This window comes from Hippichthys cyanospilos, chromosome 6 (assembly GCF_059441005.1).
Source record: "Hippichthys cyanospilos isolate Australia breed blue-spotted pipefish chromosome 6, RoL_Hcya_1.0, whole genome shotgun sequence".
Lineage (NCBI taxonomy): Eukaryota > Metazoa > Chordata > Actinopteri > Syngnathiformes > Syngnathidae > Hippichthys > Hippichthys cyanospilos.
Window position 1 is genome coordinate 752,500 of NC_142374.1, and position 21,779 is coordinate 774,278.

A 21,779-nucleotide genomic window follows, 5' to 3' on the forward strand; every position below is an offset into this window, starting at 1 on the left:
GGCCCTAAAAATAATAATCACGAGAAGAACAACAGGGACCTCGCAGCGGTCGCTGCTCGGGCCCTAATAATCCAGAGATGAACAAGAGGGCTCTCGCTAGAGGTAGCTGCTCAGGCCCTAACAATAATTCAGAGAAGAACAAGAGGGCTCTCCCCAGTGGTAGCTGCCCTAACAAGAATCTTAAAACAGCGATTTAATCTGAGTTGGTAAACAAAGTCAACAAATCACCGGCTGACACATTAAAAAATATCCGACGAGTAAATACAAGAGACTTAATCCTACGAGTCGCTAAAAAAAAAATAGAGAATAAAAATCGACATAAAAATATAGAGCTTGTCTCCCCAGCAAGTATTGCACAGCAATATGGTTACAGAGCCATTTTTTGTCATTATTAAAAAAAAGAATATTTTAATAACAAGAGTTAACCTTTTATTATTTTTTCCTATTTTTAAGACCATTTGTTTTAGCATGGTCTCGTTAACTTAGGAAGGTGGAGGGAATTCAAAGCTGAGCAGGTCAAAGGGTAGATAGGGGACATTCCTTTGGTGTGTGTTTTTTTTATTTTATTTTATGTTTTAGTGTGAACCAGAATTTGCAATGTCTGTCTCTTTCACATCTGGCGTACACTTGCAAGTAGATGGATGGAGACAAAGACGAGAGTTAACCTGAGCATGCACAAACTGATGGAAGGCAGAGCTTTCTCAATATAAGAAGGCCGACTGACACAAAAGAGTGGGAGCACATCATTTTTTTGTAGCGGGGGAATCTTTTTCCATCCATCATGGCTGAGTTTCTGAAGGCTCTGGATGCTGTAGGGCTGTCTTGGTTGGGAGCCTCAGGATTGCATCTTTGTTTTTTGCGGATGATCTGGTCCTGTTGGCTTCTTCAGGCCGTGACCTCTAACTGGAGCGGTTTGCAGCCGAAGTGGCTGGGATGAAGATCAGCACCTCCAAATCTGAGACCATGGTCTTCAGTCGGAAAAGGGTGGAATGCCTTCTTCGGGTTGGGATGAGGTCCTGCCCCAAGCGGAGGAGTTCAAGTATCTCTGGGTCTTGTTCACGAGTGAGGGTAGGATCGAACGTGAGATCGACAGACGGATCAGTGCGGGGTCTGCTGTCATGCGGACTTTGCACCGGTCTGTCGTGGTGAAGAAAGAGCTGAGCCGAAAGGTGAAGCTCTCTGTTTACCACTCGACGATCTACGTTCCTGCCCTCACCTAGGGCCACGAGCTGTGGGTCGTGACCGAAAGAAAAAGATCCCGGATACAAGCGGCCGAAATGAGTTTCCTCCGCAGGGTGTCCGGGCTCTCCCTCAGAGATAGGATGAGAAGCTCTGTCATCCGGGAGGAGCTCAGCGTCGAGCCACTGCTCCCCCGCATTGAGAGGAGCCAGCTGAGGTGGTTCGGGCATCTGGTTAGGATGCCCCTGGACGCCTCCCCGGCGAGATGTCTCAGGTATGTCCCACTGGAAGGAGGCCCGGGGACGACCCATGACACTATGTCTCTCGGCTGGCCTGGGAGCGCCTGGGGATTCTTCCAGAAGAGCTGGATGAAGTGGCCGGGGAGAGGGAATTCTGGGCTTCCTTGCTCAAGCTGCTGCTCCCGCGACCCGACCCTGGAAGACAGCGGTAGAACATGGATGGAAGGATGGATGCATGGCTGAGTCAAGGAAGCCTTCACTTCCATCACCAATCTGTTATGCCTGGGGGCGTCTTCGGAGCGGCATTTGGGAAAACCCACTTGACAGAGAAAAATACACTACACTTTCTTTAACAAATAAAACCGTTCACCAAACCTGACAACCATGCAGCGTTTGGTGAGCGTTCAGGCATGTTTAAGGTCCCAAAGATATTGATAAATATTAATAAATTACTGACTATCTCAGACACCCCTGTCCATGGCACAAGTACAATTTGGCCCCCATAAATATGAAAAATTGGACGTAAAAAAACAAATCAGAACCCAATCCTTTTACATTGTAGGATATGGCTGCCATTGCCAATTTTTGTAGCCTTACGTTAAAAGTACTGCCCTTAGAGTCCTGGCCACTTTGAGGTAGTGGCAGGTTGGAGTAGGGCAGTGCTTCTCCATTATATTTTGAACCCCCCCCCTCAAGAAAGAGAAAACATTTCGCGCTTCCGCCCACTTTACACACCAACCATAAATAAGATTATCTATTAAAATTGTATAAGCATACCTCAAACTGTATCCTTTTGACAAAAGAAAAAGCAATATAAACCAACTTTCAACAACAGTTTTTTTACAGCGTTAATGCCGGTTAAAAGTTTGTCTAAGCAGTAAAAACCAAGTGCATCAAAGGGCCTGAAAAAAAAGACGCCGATCCACATTTTATCACAATTACACTTCACATGGACAAAAAACAAATCCTTTGCCCTGGGGTCATCTGCTCCCCACCCCTGGCATCGCTTCTCTCCCCCCCAGAAGCACAGGGTTGGGTGAGGCTATTGGTACATTAGCGTCACTGCCTCGCTGGTGTCTATCCCAGTTGGCTTCGGACAGTAGGTGGGGGACACCCTGAAGTGGTTGCCAGCGAACAGCAGGGCAAAACAGGGACGAACAACCATTTACGCACCAAATCACACCTGCCGTGCATGTTTTTGGCTTGTGGGAGGAAGCCGGAGTACCCAATAAGAACCTACGCAGGCTCGGGAGAACTTGCAAACTCCACAAAGGAAGGCCCTAAGCAAGCTGGGGTTCTTCTTTCTGCTTTACCTTCAGTCAACCACAAGTCTCTGCCACCTTTGTGGCTAGAGTACTGGTTGCAATATTATGCTTTAAATTATACAGCTTTGGAGGAGGTCAGCGTTATTTTCTTATTTTTATTCTCAAAAAAAGAAAGGTGAATACTAATTATATGATGTTATTTTTATGTCCGCAGGAGGACAGATCTATATACTTACTTGGACTACAAAGAGGCATCTAAGGCCTACCAACAAGCTTGGCAACTGCTTCGCAACCAAGCATTCCCTCTTTGGCCATGCACTGACAGAGAACTCCTGCGCTTCAAATGAAACACATATGCTTTCCATTAGGATTATTGGGAAAGCAACATTTTGATAGTTTTGGGTTTGTGTACTTTTTACCGCCAGAACAAAAAGAAATTTCCTTGCAGGCTCAGAATATTTCACAAGTGATGAGTCATTAGTCATTAGAAATAACTAAATGTAAAGGTGCAATAATAAAGTTCCAAGTCTCTTGTAAACAATGACATATTCAGATCTTACATGGAACTGTAATGTTGATGGCTATCATGTATGTAGCTCATGTACAGTGCATCCGGAAAGTATTCACAGCAGTTCACCTTTTCCATATTTTGCCTCAGCCTCATTCCAAACTATTAAATTTATCTCTTACCTTAGATTCTACACACAACACCCCATAGTTACAAAATGATTTTTTTTCATTGTCTGAATTGATTAAAAAACTAATAAATCACTTTTACATAAATATTCACAGCCTTTGCTTAGTATGTTGTTGATCCACCTTTGTCAGCAAATACGGTATCAAGTCTTTGAATTATTATTTCAAAAGCTTAGCACACCTATCTTTCAGCAATTCTGCAAATTTCTATATGCAGTAATTTTCAAGCTCCATCAGGTTGGATAGGAAACATCTGTCCACAGCCTCTCCAGAGATGTTCCATCGAATTCATGTCTGGGCTCTGGCTCGGCCACTCCGGGACATTTACAAAGTGGTTCCGAAGTCAAACATTTCAGAGCTTTGCAGTGTGGTTTGGGTTGTTGTCCTGCTGAAAAGTGAACCTTCACCCCAGTCTCAGATCAAGAGCGCTCTGGAGCAGGCTTTCATCCAGAATATTTCTATAGTGCTGCACTTACTTTTCCTTCAATTCTGACTAGTCTGCCAGTTGTTGCTGCTAACAACTAACAAATTATGCTAAAATGGTTATGAACAATAAAACATCAATAATGACAACAATTCCCTTGCTTTTCTTTTTCTTGTATCTTCTGTTCACATGAAATTATATCCCTGGCAGTTTTCTTTGTTTTTTTATAATAATACATACAACTTTTTTTTTTTTTTTTTAATTATTATTTTTACAACTTCTTGGTCCATCTGTTATGGACCCACAGTATAGCCTGAAATTCTATGCATTTTAAAAATGTGTATGTTTCCATCGTCCAAGTACTTGGTGGTTCTGGTTCTGGTTCATGGTTCTGGTTTTGCTCAATATGGTAGGATAGTACATTTCCAAGGAAAAAAAATGAGTATCGGAGAGGCCATTTCTTCTAAGTGAATTCCTGCCAAAAAGTGACCGCACTTCCTGAATTTTGGCATCATGAGAGTTGTGGGCTTTTTGTTTATTGTTGATTACTCACCAGCCAACATTTTCATCTGGGTCTCCTGTGAGTTTTAACATGTTAACTTGTTTAACATGTTCCACGATGGGCACACCTGTGTCAGCCCCCATGGGCTTACTAGGGTTTTCTGCTGGCTCCATGAGGATTCCACATACTCCGTTGTGTCTCCGCTGTGTTGCGCCTCCGCAACAATGCCACCCACCCCAGCCCGCTGCATGTGTCTCCGTTCCGCCGTGTCATGGAGTGCCTAGATGGTCATACTGCATTTGCGCGAGGACTACCTACCTGTGAAATTAAAAATATAAAAGTTTTCTAAATTTCTGGAAACAAACCAAATTCCATATGTAGAATATTTGCATGAATAACATTGCATGTTTCATTTACAATGGGTGAGTATCTCCTCCTTCAGCATGACTGACTGTCAGTTCGTCACAGTTCGTCGTTTTGTTCAATCAAATCAATCAATCAAATTTTTTACCGATTCATGCCAATTCAAATGCCGAGACTTCTCTTACAAAAAGAAGTCGTACAGAGACATCTTTTCGTTATAGGTACACAACAGCATCCCCTGCTCAAAGCTATCAGAAGGGGAAGGAAAAATTCAAAAATCCCAACGTGGGGAATTTCAGAAACCTTCAGAAGGGACCACAGGTGGGAGGGGCCCCCTTCCGGGCTCAGCAGGTGGAAGTGGATGCTGCGTGTACCAAATACAGTGGACTTCTGTGTTACAACATCCCTGACTTATGTTATTTTCATGTGTCGACGTGGAATACTGAGTTTTTTCATACCTTCCCTATGACATTTTCCCGGTTTTGCAACTGTCATGACCCTAGGGGCTTGACTGTATTTGTGTTGTTTCGTCTCCATCTGAAGGCGTTTTTAAGAATTACACGTATTTTCAGTTGCCGTCCCTGCAACGCGTCACTACAATTCTGCTATTGGTCGGCGTCTCCTCACGGAGATGGTGGTCTGCAATTGGTCTGCCTCACTTGTTTCAAAATGGTGGAATGGTAAAGCTTTGTTCGATTGTGAGTGGTTATAAAACCATATTTATAGTGCATGTTACTGCTTAATTCAAGGTTGAAATGGTTAGCCATGGGTCCCAAGATTGCTAGTGATGTTAAAGAGAGAAGAAGATGATTTATATGGAAACAATGCTGGAGATAACCCTAATTAGGGTATATGGGCATAACAAGCGGTACTCGAAGGTAAATAAATCATTTTCTGTATTTTTTATTTATGATGTTTTCTGATTCTATCCATGCATATTATATGTGCATAGCTCTTACTATACTGTTTTGGTACCAATTTTTAATATGTATTTACAATATTGATGTTTTTACCTGAGGTTCTGGGGGTTTTACCTGGGGTTCCTGGCGTTAATTAGCTAATGCTAGTTTGCATTAGCTATTTAACATAGGTTTGGATTGCCCGTCATACGGCGAATTCGTCTTACGACCCCAACCGCGGAACAGATTAATCTCGTAACACAGGGGCCCATTGTGTACAAATACAATACAGATTACAGGTTACACAATACAGTTTACAGAAAACATTGTGCATATACAGTGGGCCCCCGTGTTACAAGATTAATCCATTCCACGGTTGGGCTCATAAAGCGAATTCACCCTATGAAATAGGTAATGCATTTAGAACCCCTGGTTAAAACATCACAATTGTAAATACATATTAAAAGTTGGCACCGATCTAAGATATTGCCATTCCAGTGTGTCGCTGCTTCTATTATTTGTGTAAAACCAAAAGCATCGATTATTGCTTAAAATGTAACAGTAGGTGGCTGCAACGGGGAGTTCATATGAATATTGAAGTCACCCATAATTAATATATTAGCCGCATGAGTTATTAAATCCGCCATAAATTCAGGGAATGCATCTAAGAATCCAGAATATGGACTTGGAGGACAGTAAATAACTGCGACATAGAATGATGAGGAGCTTCATCGCATAACGAGAGTCTCAAATGTCTTGAAGGTGTGATTAGTGCTCATGTTAAGTTTAAGACCAGTTTCTGAAATTAGGGTGACACCCCCACCTTTTTTACAAAGTCGAGCAACGTGTGAGCCCACGAATTTGGGGGGAGAGGGCTCGTTTAATGGTAAAAATTCATTTGGTTTTAATCAGGCTTGGCAGAGACCAAGCACTTTAAGATTGTGATCTCTAATCAATGATCTCACATCAATAACAAGAAGGGCTTTTGAGGAGAGTGACTCTAAGCCGAATTTAAACCGGGAACGTTTTCCTGAACTATTTTTCCTAACTACTACTAACTATCTTACAGTTAGTAGTACTAATACTAATAAGATTTTGATTCCTGGGCCTCAGTTTGTATTTTGAGTATTTAAAACCTCATTGCAATGTTAGTAATGTGGGAATCAGGTTGTTAACGGCTACAACGCACGTATTAATATTAATATTCCACCTAGGTACTATGTCACAAATCCGACCGGTTGAGGAAGCATGGCTACATTCCTTATTGAGCTCCACCTCAGCTTATCACTAGGGGATTCAGCATTAGGTAATGAAACAGTGTGTGGATTACAGTGAACTAGACTACATATACTATGTGTGTTGTAACAGTCCAGCCTAGTGCCAGTTAACTCTAGCCTTAACAATTTCACACCCGTTCTAGCAGGCTCGCTATTCGCCTGCGACCCGACATGCTCTGATGTGAGAAGTCATGGAAGGCTCAGACAGTTATCTATGTTTCCAGAAAGAGTGATGGCGCCTTCCCAGTTAGGTGAAGGCCGTCGTTCTTCAGCTGGTCGGGCTGGCCCCAGAAAGAGGGCCAATTATCTACAAACTGGAAAACTTACTCTCAACAGAAACTAGCCATCCACCAATTCAGCGAGAATAATCTGCTAAACCTCTCATCATTTCCTCTCGCAGGCAGAGGGCCAGATACAATTACTCAATGCCAATTTATCTTTCCAGTGAGATTACAAGTCCTAGCTATGTTCTTCTTTGTAATCACAGACTGCCTCAATCTTGTATCGTTGGAGCCGACATGTATCACTATATCTGAGTAACTAGTGTTGTTTGCAATACGTTGGTGTCTAGGCCTCTTGTGTGTCAGCTCCTTAAGACTAGTTTCAATGTCATGTGCTCTGGCCCCAGGAATACTCATTACTATGTATGGCATTTTAAGCTTAATGTCATGGGTGATGGAGTCCCATATAACTAATGTGCGGGAGCCAGTAGACTGAGATGGAGTGTGCCTAACAATGGAGCTAAAACGATTATGCGTCTGAATAGGCTCACTGCGGCTAGAAGGCTGCTTAGGGCTAATGCTAGCCAGACTAGCGGGTAGGCTACAGCCCGCATTGGCAACTGTACTAGCGTGAGGGCTGCGGTTTGCCTTATCAGATGTGTCCGTCCGATCTACGATTATCAAACTACTCTGCTCTAGCTGACGGACATGTCCCTCCAGGAGATAAAGTCTCTCCATGAGAATGGTGCAGGTGTTGCAAGTGACTGATGCGGTGGAGGTGCACAAAGCCATGCTTACCTTAGTACAGCCGAGCGAATACTTACACTAGCAGAGCTGCACAAACATGAGGACGAACGGAGCTAGGAGCTGTTCAGAGAATCGCCGAATCACAAGCTAACGAAGAATGGAAACAGTCCTCAAAAATAAAGGAAAGATAAAGGATAGAAAAACACCGGACACAGGTGCAACAGGTGGTAAAATAAAAAATAGAAATAGAAAAATAGCGCTTGTCTCTCCAGCTAAACAGCTAGTGCTAAACAGCAGCAGCAATACCCAGAACTCCAGAAGTCTAACTAATAAAATTTAATTGATTGATTGTTGACGGAGCAACAATTGACTGGAATGCTGAGAAAAAAAAGGTGGATTAAAAGTGTCGGAATTGCCATTTTTTCATCCATCGTTGTAATCGTCGGGATAGGAATTACGTTAGATGTCCGTCAGCGCATCACGCCCCTATTTGCTTACTGAAATACAATGGTGATCCAGGATATTGCTGCATCTTTATAGTACAAACTGCAATCAGCCTGCAGTCAATGTGACACTAAGCAGTGGAGAGATATGTTCAGTTGAGTGAATAAACTGGATCGGCTGGATTCACTACTTGTCATTAACTATAACACAGCTGACTGGAGATTTATTTTTAGTTGCTAACTTTCTTAGTTCTTGTTTCAGGTTTCTTGCCGATAAGAGCATTCTCGGAATGCAGAACTAGATTGCGTTCTTTCTCTGGTTGGCTCTTGCCAGGGAAGGCAAGATTTTATTTCCTTCATTAAAGACATTTTTTTTAATTGTAAATTCAACCTCAGCAATACTTATATTACTCTGTTGTTTTTCAATTGCATTATAACTGTAGAACCACAGACATGATGTTCACGAAAAGTGTAAGTAGTAAAACAGAAAAAGACTTAGTGTGAGTGCAGACAGAAGTAGACCAGTGCCTGACAGATGACGGACCAGAAAAAAAAAAAAGTCCAATGTCATTCTCTAGTGAAGGTTGAGCAAAAATACAACTACTACCTAATCACTGATGGACCAATGATTACAATTTCATATGGCTTGAAAAAAATGACAGAAAGTGGGCGTGATGAATCACAGACCAGCAAAAGAATTTAAGTTGCCCACCTTTAACCTTTTAACCTTTAATAGAGTTGTTACTCAAACAGCAATACATATAAATAATAATATACTATAGTTTTTCTCACATTACAGTGCCAATTAACAGGAGGAAAGCATTTGCACTTGGCCCAATGACAATGGCATAAAGGAGAACCAGTCGCTTTTGGGTTCATCCAATCAATCAGCAGAGAAGAACACAAAGTTGTCTGTGTAGAAGCAGCCGGTTGATGACATAGGCACTTTTCAATCCTCTAAAATCTTTGGTTAATATAATGCAGTTCATGGGGGTCAGTGCTGCATGTTCACTTCTGGAATGGCTACGTCCTTGAAACACAAGATGGACAATATTTGAAAATAACACTTTTTGCCCGGGTTGATTCCATTCAAAAAAAAATTCAGAGACTTCTAAATTCAAAGTCATTTTCATCACCACCGTCCACCCATCCATCCATATTCCACACTTTTTAGGATTGCAAGTAAACTGGAGCCAATCACTGCTGCCTTTTTTTTTTTTTTTTTGAGCAAGTGGAGGACTACACCCTGGACTGGTCACCATTCAACTACAGAGCACATATAGAGAAACTACAGAGCACATATAGAGACAATGAGTGAGAAATGAACTCAGGATGCTCAGACAGAAGTCAGGGCATTGAACCATAACATCATCAGTGGCAAGTGTTTTGGTCACACTTTGACTTCATGATTTTTTTGCCAACAATGGGTGCTGAAGAGGGCCTTCGTTCTTTGACAGCATCAGCTATAGTGAAGTTAGATGAGGAAGTATAGATGTCATCTTGTGAGGGAGCAGTGATGAGAATGGCAGGTAGATGTGAGTCATAATCAGAATGTGAGGGCTCAGTTTGGGCCTGTGGCAGAATCTCTGAAAGCAAAAAACATCAATTTATTGACCTCAATCACTGAAGAAAAATGCAGCAATTGATCGGATAGAGGTGTTGATCTAATATGATTTGATTATCAAACATCAGTGTTTTTTTACAATATTGCTATTCACATATCAAAGTGGTAGTTTTAATAGACGGATGGTCTATTAAAACTACCACTTTATTTGGAATCGGGCTCTGAGAGCAGCAGCCCCAGCAGGGAAGCTCTGACTTCCCTCTCCCCAGCCACTTAGTGTAGCTCCTCCAGGAGGGTCCCCAGCACGGATGTGCGGTCAGGGGAGGCAGGTGAGGCTCTGCCTCACCTGTCGTCATGACAAGTAAAAAAAAATAAAGAATTATAACATTAAATTTATATTAATATTTGCCCACTGATTTTTATGTATGACTAATTTCAAACATTTTTCATTGTTAAAATCACTGAATTTGCCTATTTCCTGTTCAAATAAACGGATAAAACAAGAGGTGGGGCAGCAACGAGTCAAACTTCACCACTGAATGCACAATCATCACAAACTGGGTTGATATGTGTAACTGGCGCGTGCTGTTTGCCGTATATCTGTATGTCGCCAATATAATGTTTGTAGATACGTATTTTTGACCTGATTTTCCACAGTCTAGCTAATATCTTTTACCATTAAAGTTTAATGTTTGTTGGTGACATATTTAGTTTTTCTGGTGGGAAATAAAACCACAGTGAAAAGGCACAGGTGAGGCAGATAGTTTTAAGCTGCAATGAAGAGGGCATACATGACCAAACGGGTACTTGTTGCACTGTTCTTCTACGCAGAGGCACCAGGCGAGTCAAGTGCTATTGGTTTTGTATTTTGCGATGTCGGACTGCCAAAATGGAAGAGGAATATATATATAAGCTTAAAAAATTATCAAAACTGGACTTTCAGTCAAAAGTAGATGTGATTAACACAGGTAGACCAACGCCAGAGCTAAAAAGTTTGCTTCAAACAGAAGATAACGCGCTCTTTTCAAACGAAGTTGTACACCCGAAAAGAATGGCTATGTGGTTAACTTCGAAAAACCGTCTTTACTGCTTCCCGTTTGTTCTCAACTTGTGACAATGTCTGGACTAACACGGAATATTGCGCATGGACTTCATCTACAAATAACGGTAAGACACAAACAGTTTAGTTAGAATAATACAATGGAATATTTAACCCTGGAGAACCCATGGGGTCAAATCCAAATTCTGGATTTAAATGAAATATTGTTTTTCTATTTCTTTTCATGCTTATCGTTAAGCAATCATTGCTTTTCGTTAAGCAATCCGTATTAAATTGATTTAAATGTCAGAATAAAAGTTTTAAAAACAACTGTATACAACTTTATTGCGATGTTGAAGTTGTTTTTCTCATCAGACCAATGCTGAAAGAAGTGGAAGTCACTACGGGACATGTATTTACGTGAGAAAAAGAAAGCAGTAGAAAAAAAAAAAAAAGAGCAGCAGCCATTCCAACAAAAAAATGGAAGTACTCTGCGGTTCTGTCTTTTCTCGAGCCCTATGTGTCCTTGAGAGAGACCAGTGGCAACATGGAGCAAGGGGACCAAGATAGAATTGCAGAGGAGAGCAGTACAGCTCCCGCTATTAAAACAAGTGCTCCCAATACCGCTTCACCATGGCCGGCATCAAGTGAGAGGGTAGGTTCGTCACTGTGCCTACACAATTGTGATTTATTTACACACACGCTGCATTTATTAGTATTTCGCTTTATTATTACAGATGAACCACAACCACAGTGGAAAGAGGAGGAACAGGAGGGAACTTCTGCCTCTTTTGCCTGTACTCCAGAGGGTATGCCAGGGGGTATGTAATTTTATTGCACAAGATGGCGGACGTGCACAGGCATATTTTCCCACTCTTTACCCCCAAATATTCTAATGGGTTTATTTAATGTATTTTAAGCAAGTGCAACCAATGTACATATCCGCAAAGTAAAACTACTGTATATATTATTCATGCGATGTACACTGTACACAATTGTTTTGTTTTTTTTATCATTGTGACTCCGGCACGTTAAATGGTTCATATATATATATATATATATATATATATATATATATATATATATATATATATATATATATATATATATATATATATATATAAAATTTGATACAAATTTTACTCCTTTGAAAAAATATATATTTTGTGTGTATTTCAGGTAAGAAAAGGAAACGATGCACCAGAAGGACCCAAAAAGACATTGATGACACAATGCTCCATCTCCACCACCATACAATGCTGAAGACAAGGACTTCATGAGAAGCCTGCTTCCTGCCTTGAAAAGAGTGTCACAAGGCCAGAAAGGATTAATAACATTTCAAATGCACAAATTAGTAGTCATTGCACAAAGTTTTACTTTAAATTTAGAACAAATTCCACAAAAAATACTCTGGGTGGCAATTTTTTCCGGGCAGGAATTAGAGGTAAGATTGGGCCTAAAAAAATCCAGCCCAACCCGACCCAGGCCAGCTGTAATAAAGCCCAACCCGGCCCGAGCCCAACCAATTAACTTGATTTGCAAATCTGGCCTCCTTTGCAAAACGTTTGGACACCCCTGGGTTAATTCACGTGACAATTCCTTAGATTATCCACATTCCACACATCGTTTTAGTATACATTTTTATAAATATATATTTATAAAAGAAAAAAAAAGTCAGCTAGATAGAAGCTTGGCTCGGGTTGGGCTTGGGTTTGGGTTTAAAATCTTACCTCTAGCAGGAATTAGGCTTCATTGCTGACAGGACAATATACTGTATATACATTGTTTTTGCTATTAAATTGAAAGTACTTTGTTTTCTTACTAGTTTTCTTTTCTTGTCTTTTACACAACAATACAGGTAATATCATTCTGCATGATGTGTGTGCCTTACTTATGCCTCGATTGATACAGCTATGTTCACTTTGCATTTTACCTCACAATGTAATAGTATTCAGATACATATAACAATCATAACATGGAGAAAATATGAACAAAATATGGTATTGCACACAAACATAGATGCACACGTAAATATTTGTGCGTTATATACTTAACATTTAATTGTATGCATATTTTCATACACAAACATAATTCTGGTGCAGATGAAATAGTATTGCAGGAATCTCGCTCCTTAATATATGTGGGTGGCTTTTAAAAGAGCTGTTTTGGTGTTGCATTACACAGACTCTTGCCATGGGACCGTTCCCTCCGCTGAGAAGAAAAGTGAAGGCCTCCCTGCCCCTAATGGCTTCTTTTGATGGGTTGTTGACATGGCACTGGTTCTTCCTCCTCAGCCTGGATGTTTCCTGCAGATGCCAGGGCAGTTTTCCGCAAAAAGTTGTGGAGAAAACATGTAGCCTTGACACACTTTTCTGTAACTTCTACACGCACCTCTATGGCATGCCTGTACATCCTCCACTGCAGAGAGGATGCCAAAGGCATTCTCTACCAGCTGACAAGCCTACGAGAGACAGTAATTGAACACCTGGTGTGCTACTGGGAGTATGCATCCTGAAAATGGCCTCATTAAATGTCGCTGGAGTGGAAAGGCCTCATCAACAATAAGCACATGTGGCTGGACTCCAAGGCTCCTTGTAGTAGCCGGTCCTCAGGCAGATGCAGAGTCTCAGCGTGCAGTACCTGACCAAAAGCCGAGTTGGTTGGTTCATCCATAGCCCCCAACATCTATCATCCGGAAGCATTTATCAGCATCTACAACAGCCAAAAGAACCAATGAGGAGGTTCCTTTGTAATTGTAGAACTGGGAGCTTGAATTGGCAGGGGTTTTGAGGACGACATGCTTCCCATCCAGTGCTCCACAGCAGAGAAGAAAATTCCGTCGCTCCTCAAATCCCTCTGTAATAGACATCCACTCCTCTGTAGTGGGAACAGCCATGAATTCATCAACAAGGCAGTCCCAAATTGTCATTCCGCAGCACAAATGGGACGCCTGTAATTGGTGCCGAAGCAGGTGGTCCTTGCACCAATGTGAGCCAACAGGTCGTAGAACTGGGCAATGGTCAAGCTCATTTAGCACTGTAAATGGCAGTCATCGAGACGCAATTCAAGGAGAAGACAATGGTATTCCCCTAGTTGTTTACGCAGCTGGATGGTATTTTTAATCCACACACAATGGCGTGTGGCATTCCTTCGTTTCCTCCACAGCAAGTCAAGTGCAATGGTAGCAACGGCGTCATCCTCCATAGCTATTTTTTTTTTTTGTAATATGACTGGCTGCTTTGGCTGGATTGTTGCGTCAGCAAAGACCTTCCCCTCGTGCAACTAAAATGAACTTCACAAAAGTGATCATCTTGACCCCGCAACAAAATGCCTCGCGTATGAGCATAAACGACACACTTTTTCGTGTTCAGTGTGACCGCATTGTGTGCTCGTGTCCATTGTTCTTCACTGTCAAGATTGTTATAACTTTGTTACATTGGTTGACTGTACCTTATTATTATTCTTTATTCTTGGGTTACTTTGTCCTCTTTTATAAGAAGAAAGATGTTCACATTTCTAGCCACTATGTGGCACTGTGTCTTGCATGAAAATCACGCCTACTATTGTCTTGTATTGTTTGAGAGAAGAAGATGATTAAATATTCATTCACATTTGAGCAAACTAACGTAACCATCCCAGCCACTTCACACTCGGCTGTGACTTGATAGTGAGAGTTGGAGGTCCCGGCCTGAGGAAGCCAACGGAACCGGACCCCAACCGGACCCCTCAACGCTTCGGCTGTGCCTAGAAACTCTGTCCATAAAAGTACACTGAACAGAATTGGTGACAAAGGGCAGCCTTGGTGAAAATCAACATTCACTGTTAACAGATTTGACTCACTCCCAGACATGCGGCCCAAACTCTGACATCAGTTATACAGGGACCGAGCACCCCCCCACAGAACTCCCTGTGGAACACGGTACTCCCCCAATGTCAACAAAGCACACCCTCAAGGACCCTGCCAAGGGTGTAGAGCTGGTCTACTGTTCCATGGCTGGGACCAAAACCACACTGCTCTTCCTGAATCTGAGGTTTGACTTCCTGAGGGATCAGCCTCTCCAGCACCCCTGAATAGACCTTACCTGGGAGGCTGAGGTGTGTGATCCTTCTGTAGTTGGAACAAGCGATATTTTGGATATTATTTACCTGGTTTGGTTGTATTGTTTTGTATTGTTTTTTCACTCCATGAAATAATTTTTTGTTGGCGTTTGTTGACACTTTTCTTGCTTGATTTTGTGTAGTTGAATTAATTTGAAATACACAAGGATGCCGGAGTAACGTGCGGGTGTTTTTTCGGTTATGTAGTTTGATTCTTCATCTTTCATGATGCTTTTACCTTCTCAAGCTTATATATAAAAATATTAACAAACACTGATCAGTAAAGAAAAATGCATGAGAAAAGCTTATCAAATTAGGTTCAATATAAATTTGAATAGTTTCTCCCGGTATCATAATTGCTTGTTTTAAGTACTACTGCTACTACTACTACCGCTGCTGCTGCCTCATTTTGCTTTCCAAGCATTAAAAATGAATGAAAAGTAAAAAGGGAAAAGTGGAACAGTCGAGGAATTCCTAACACAATGTTTGACTACATTGTGTTAGGAATTCCTTTCCGTGGGGAAAATGCAACAGTAATAACCAGCGACATCCTGCAAGTCATCACATCTCGTCTGACTGCCAAGTAATAAGCAACCATAGCAGAAAGTAGCCAAATAGGCTACCTGTGAAATATTTCTTTTCAGTTTGACAAATAAGATGGATTCATCTGAAATAGTAGCGCCTAAAGGGAACAGCGCAAGCTCTGTTTAGCATAAGAGCTAACAGGCTAGCCATTACAGTTGATCTCTTGGAGCAAAATGCGCTAATTGATGAAATCTGAGCACTTCTGGTCAGAAAAGGGCACCTTAGCCTAAGACAGTTATAGGCTCTTGCACCATCTGCTCTGATGGAACACATGCTGGCAGACTATTTGCCTGCAAAGTCTTTGGGGAAATGAAAGTGGAGAGAAGGAAAGCCGATCTCAAGACTCATGATGCATGCAGTCAGTGCCTGGGCTTCCATATGAAAGATAGCCAGTGCAACAGAAGATTCCTTTGTACAAAAACTGATTGTGGAAAAGAGGAGCCCCCTCATTATTTGCTCTGCCCCAATTTTGCATCTCAAGAAAAACATACCAATAATGATGAGAAAACCATCTGATGGGTGAATAAAAAGGGGCTTGGACTAACTACCAGGAGGAACTTCTAGGGAAGGTCAGTCCTGAGTTAAGGGAACAATCAGCTACTACCTGCACTGCGGGAAGTGGACCAGAGTGTCCCGTAATAATGATGTTGCTTGAAGTGGCAACCAACTCTGGCCAGCTAATTGGCACATTAATTGATCTTGCCTCAGACACCAACTATGTAACCCACTGCACTGCCCAATGCTTGGGTTGCTAGGTAATTCTATTACACCGCAACAACTCCAGCGTATCTTTCCCGATGTTGCTGCAGCAGAACTGGTCCACCCCAAGACCACTGACCTTGATCAGCCACTGGGAAGATCGCCTGGTTCCACAGCCACTCAAAAGAGAGTGAGATTTGATCCTCTAGGATGGCCCATTGGATAAAACTGTTTGTGGTGTACCACCCCCGCCTCTTTAAGTCTCTTGAGATAACACTGCTTCAATCTGAAACCCACTTTGCAAGAACCATGAGAACATCTTCAAAGCTCTACAAAGGGGTCTGTGTGAGCATAAATGAGGAGGCAACACACATGATAACTCCCCGTATAACCACTTCCACAAATAAGGAGGTCCTTGAATGGTTGAAGTGGGATAGTGTTGGAGCAGCATGTGACCCGAAATGTGGGGGCTGCAAGTGCGGCAACTGTTCCTCAGGTGTCCAAGAGATGACCCTTGGAGAAGAACGACCTGGAGAACGAAAAATGAGCTAGAGAAAATTAAAAAAAAATGTCTCATCTATGTACTAGCGGACAAGCACAATAATACCACACACTGGAATGCGGCATATCCATGGAAGACTAGCCATACAATTCTGCCAAATAACCGCTGAGCAGTGGAAGCAACCTTCCAAAATACTGAGGCTGGGCTGGCAAGAGAACCATATTGGAAAGTGGCATATGGACAACAAGACAACACGAGATGTTATAAAGAGGAGCAGCCATCAAATTCACAAAGCAACAGCTTATGGACTAAAATGGACCAATCTGGTATATTAGCCACCTGGTCGCCTTGAATCCTCACTCCAGCTCAACACCAATAAGAATAGTCTGGAACAGTAGCCAGGAATTCAGAGGTATGAGCCTGAACAGCATCCTCCATAAAGGCCCTGATGTACTTAACCCAATCCAAGGCATCCTTCTGCAATTCAGTAATGGATTACATGGAGCTCTTGGAATTGTCAAGGAAATGTACTCAGTTTGCCTCAAGGATGAAGGATGAAGTAAAAGACATAGTCAAAAGAAGGACAAGAAAAAAAGGTCTGCTTTGTATTTTCCTGCAGGACCTTAAGAGCTGTCCATGCAGACATCACTGACGAACAGTCTACTGAAAGCTTCCTCCTCCGAGCATACTCTCGCTTTGTCGCTCTGAGGGGGCATCCAAGAAAACTATGGTCAGATAAAGGAATGAACTTTTTTGGTGCAAAACTAGTACTGCAACAGCTTTACAAACATCTAGCTCCCCTGCAGGTTTCCTCCATGGGAGATGTAATATCAAAAAACGGCACCGAATGGAAGTGGGAGATCCATCCTGCTGATGCGCCCCATAGGAATGGACCTGCCGAGCCCGCTGTAAAGCTGTTGAAGAAGGCACTCACTTGCCTTGGTGGAACAATAAGGTCCTTTACGTGGGGAGCGCTCCAAACTTTGTTCTTATTTTTCTCATTCATCAATTCTTCAAAGTACTCTGTCCATCTTCCCATCACACTACGGACATCAGTCTGGACATTTCCATCTCTATCCTTGACCACTTGACCTCCTGCATGTCCTGCCCATCTCTGTCTCTCTGCCTTGCCAACCTGTATAGGTCAGTCTCTCCCTCCATAATTACATATTGTACATTATCTTATTTAGTATTATATATTGTCCAGCCTAGCATACAAGTCATCGTTTGGCTTTGCCACCTATACTTATGTGTCATCTCCATGTACTCCTGTCTCCTTTTTGGTCCTCTGAGTGTCTCATTCAGTGTTCCCTCTAAGCTGCGGGTGTATGCAATTGCGCATTTCTTGCATGTTCTCAGCGCACAAGAAAGTCTATGCTGCGCATAAAAAAAATGCAACATAAACATATTAAATAATATCTAATATTAGACCTCATCTTAACTGATTAAGACCAATGATATTGTTTTCTGTACCATTTTGTATTGTGACAGCGAGTGACAAGTATCCAGCCAATGATACAATAAGTTTCACTTACACTATTCATCCGATCAAACAGTTTGACAGAAACGTTCCCCGCATATCCCATGCAGGTTAGCTAGCTAACAACAGTGTGGTGTTGACAGATGCAAATGTTCACCCCTTTTCCCCGCGAATCAAACTCGCAGCAACACGCTAAAATAAAAAAGAAATGTGTTTCTTTTAAGATGGAATGGCTGTTGGAGTGTATGCAAATAAAAGAACAAGCGGTGAAAATGGGTAAGAATTTTTTTTTTCACAACTTGTGGCTCGTTTATTGCTATTGTGACATGTGCAAAATACATTACACTGTCATGTCTAAATCACGTATTGCTCAAGGTATAAGAAAAATAATAATAATAACAAACCTGTTGAAAACTAACAAAAGTAGTTGCGATTTTGCAAGTTGAGACTTCTGGCCGCCTGGTTTACACGTATGCTTGCCCAGGTTCAAATAAAATAAATAAAATAAAAACTTCCACAGATCTGTCTTTGATTCAATAAAATGATAAATGTATTTCCACAGTAGTTATAAAGCTCTTCAAACAAAAATACTTCAAATAAAAGGCAAACAGTAAAGAAACCGAGTGCTCTAATCTGCAATCAATCTCAACTGCTTCCTGTGAGTGTGATGTATGCCCCAAGGCTCTTAAAGGGCCCGTATCATGCGCCTCTCTCCCGGCCTTAAAGGGGCAGTAACATAAATATTCATTGGGCAGTGTTCCAAAAATTAACAAACAAATAAATAACTTTCTCATTCTTGGCCATTACATAACTGAAATTTAAATTAAATGTTATCTGGATCAAAAACAATAATAATTCTGTGAATTGGCTCCTACAAACATTCGTAGATGCATCATTCATAGATGCATCGTTATCCCGTATTGGTCCTGGACGATGCTTTTCACCTCAGCTATCCCTTCATAAATGATAGGATAAATACCCAGAAGCACATATGTCCACACTTATGTTTCAAAGTTGATGGATTGCGCTGTTCACATAAGTTCTTGGGAGTTCCGAGCTGCCTTGCATCATCAAAGCACTAGCCACAAATGATCCCACTTTTGCTGTGGCTCAGTCTAGGGCTGCAGCTAGGCCTCTGGATATATGCAGAGCCCTCTCCCCCTTCCTTGCTAATTAATGACAGAATGTGAGTTATGTGATATAGGTCACTTCAGGAGCGACATCAGATATGCACACGGCGACTCACACTGTGCATGTCTGAAGTTGCTCACCTTGGTCCAAACCCCGCTCAGGTAGTTTGTGTGAATGCTCAGACGCATTGAAAATTAGAGGGAACATTGGTTCCATTTCTTCTTATTTAAAGAATACCGCACCAAACAGAATAGACATAAGATCAGAAATCACATTATCCAATAATTGGAAGTAGGACACTGTTGGACCATAGTCAAGAACATGCGTGTCGGTCTGGTTGCACATTGCACTACATGAAATGGGTCAATCAGACACAAAAAGTCCTTTACTTGTCGTTTTATCAGGACAGCACACATGAATGTTAAAACTGCCAATAGGGAGGATATTATTTGTTTCTTTACATTTGGTTATCATATTTTCCATGATTATTGAGCTAGAAATTGAGGTGAAAGTGACACAGATTTATGATTGTTTTTATTTTTGCAGATTGGCTAATTAATTGAGATTCATTCAATCTCAATAGTGTGTTACACTGGAGGTCTGATTAAAATCACTTTGTAAGATTGTGTGTGTGTGTGTCTGTCTGTCTGTATGTCTGCATCTGTGCGCACATAGACGTGTGTGCATGCACGTGTGCGCATCTATGCATATCAAGAAGAGCAGAAGCAACTTTCAAATAGGATTAGACTAATTTCTTAAGCGTGTTAGCTGTGCCACATTACACAGTGTTACACAACTTTATTTAATACCAGTATTAATATATTCTGAAAATAAATTAACATCATTGCAAACAGTTTTTGTTATCTTTTTTTAATTCAATTTATTAAAAGTACTAAAACAACTGAGTTCATAATTTGCCTTTCCACCAGACACACAGAGGCAAAGCATCACACACATTTAGACATTTAAGTAATGTCTCACAAGAAAAGCCGCTGGGGAATTTGTGCTGCACTTTTTGAGGTGGGTGGGTGAGTGGGTAGCCTCAAAGACACCACAAAAGTAACCAGGAAGCATAGAAGACAACAAAAACCTTATATTTTTACAGTTTATCTGCAGTGGAACATTAGCAGTGACGCTACAGTTCAAAACCCATGTCTGGATGAATAACTTTGGTCCTGTATGTAATCATATAATTAAGCAGAACAGTTCAGATACTTGTAAAATGTTGTAGTAATGTAGAAAAAATGGAGATAGTCTAATACATGTAATAAAATCAAGTCATTTTGAGTAAAAAAACACACACACACACACACACACACACACACACACACACACACAATATTACTTTATCACAATGATTATATACAGTGAAAATAATGTATTGCAAAGTCAATTGATTTTATGACTGTTCAAAAGTTAAAAAAAAGTTTATTCTTAATGTAACAATCAATCATAAATGATTAATAATTTGTTCTGACCTGGCTCTTCCCTTTGGCTTGGTCCAGACCCCATTGGGCTTCAATTATTGTATCCTTGGTACAGACATGTATGCACTCATTTTCATATCAACCTATAACCAAATAACATTTAGGTTTTTGTAAAATTTAATAGAATTAAAGAGCAAATTAATTTGACCGTTCATGCGCTTCCCCGTCTTCATGTCTGGCTTTTTCCTGTGCACTAATCCTATAAATTACCAGGGGTTACGAGACAGTGGGTGTGTCCAAATTCACAGGTTGGATCCTCCAAAGTGTATACTTTTCCGCCACATGATGTGATGTTCAGTGGACCGGGACTGCCTGCGTTGTCCAAATTCACGCGGTCTTCAAATCTGGGTATTCATCAGTCTGACACCCTGAGTACACAGCATACTCAGCGTGAAAACCACAAGAAGTGGAGTTGCCAAGTGGATGCTCTGAGGTCCGCAGAACCTCCGGAGTGGCAGCGCTGACCTGGATGCTGGCAGCCACGGTTGGTTTCTGAGGGACCTGCCTGTGCCAGAACCTGCTGTGGCACCACCACCAGCTGACCCGCTCTGATGTATACCAGGACCATACTTGCGGGTATGGTGAATCTGAGGGGCAGCTGGATGATGCTGGCCCACGTCGTAATTACGTTCTGCTGGACTGAGGCGATGTGAGAAGAAGGATCAGGAGTGCAACCTTCCATCGACTGGGGAGCGCTGGGACAGCACGGCCCCCACCCCTGCGTCTGAGGCGTCGACCTCCACGATGAACTGTAACTCGGGATTAGGTGCATAAGCACGGGTGCGCGGGTAAAGTTATGCTTCAGTCAGCCCCTGGGGTTCCAAGTCAACTTAGTCAAGGGTTTCACCACCGCAATGTAATTGCGAACAAATCACCTGTAAAAATTAGCAAATCCCCGAAATCTCTGCAGCTGCTTGCGTGTTGTCAGAGAGGGCCAAT

The 21,779-nt window shown here is 41.7% G+C and overlaps 1 protein-coding gene and 2 pseudogenes across 3 annotated transcripts in view; 1 reads left to right on the forward strand and 2 right to left on the reverse strand.

Annotated features, from left to right (window-relative positions):
• adat1 (adenosine deaminase tRNA specific 1) overlaps window positions 1-4,003 on the forward strand; it is an 85,027-nt gene extending 81,024 nt beyond the window's left edge. For both annotated transcript variants that reach the window (XM_088417686.1, XM_088417684.1), the window contains exon 9: window positions 2,898-4,003. In XM_088417686.1, coding sequence (XP_088273812.1) covers window positions 2,898-3,030 — 133 coding nt within the window. In that variant the 3' untranslated portion in view covers window positions 3,031-4,003. The remainder of the gene's footprint in view (window positions 1-2,897) is intronic.
• Window positions 549-20,825, reverse strand: LOC148421796 (uncharacterized; annotated as a pseudogene). The gene is made up of 3 exons (XR_015865939.1): window positions 18,627-20,825; window positions 4,357-9,841; window positions 549-4,278 (listed from the first exon to the last, which is right to left on the reverse strand). The product of XR_015865939.1 is annotated as an uncharacterized LOC148421796 (transcript).
• LOC148421797 (uncharacterized) lies at window positions 12,015-14,740 on the reverse strand (annotated as a pseudogene).
• Window positions 20,826-21,779: the final 954 nt, after the last annotated feature.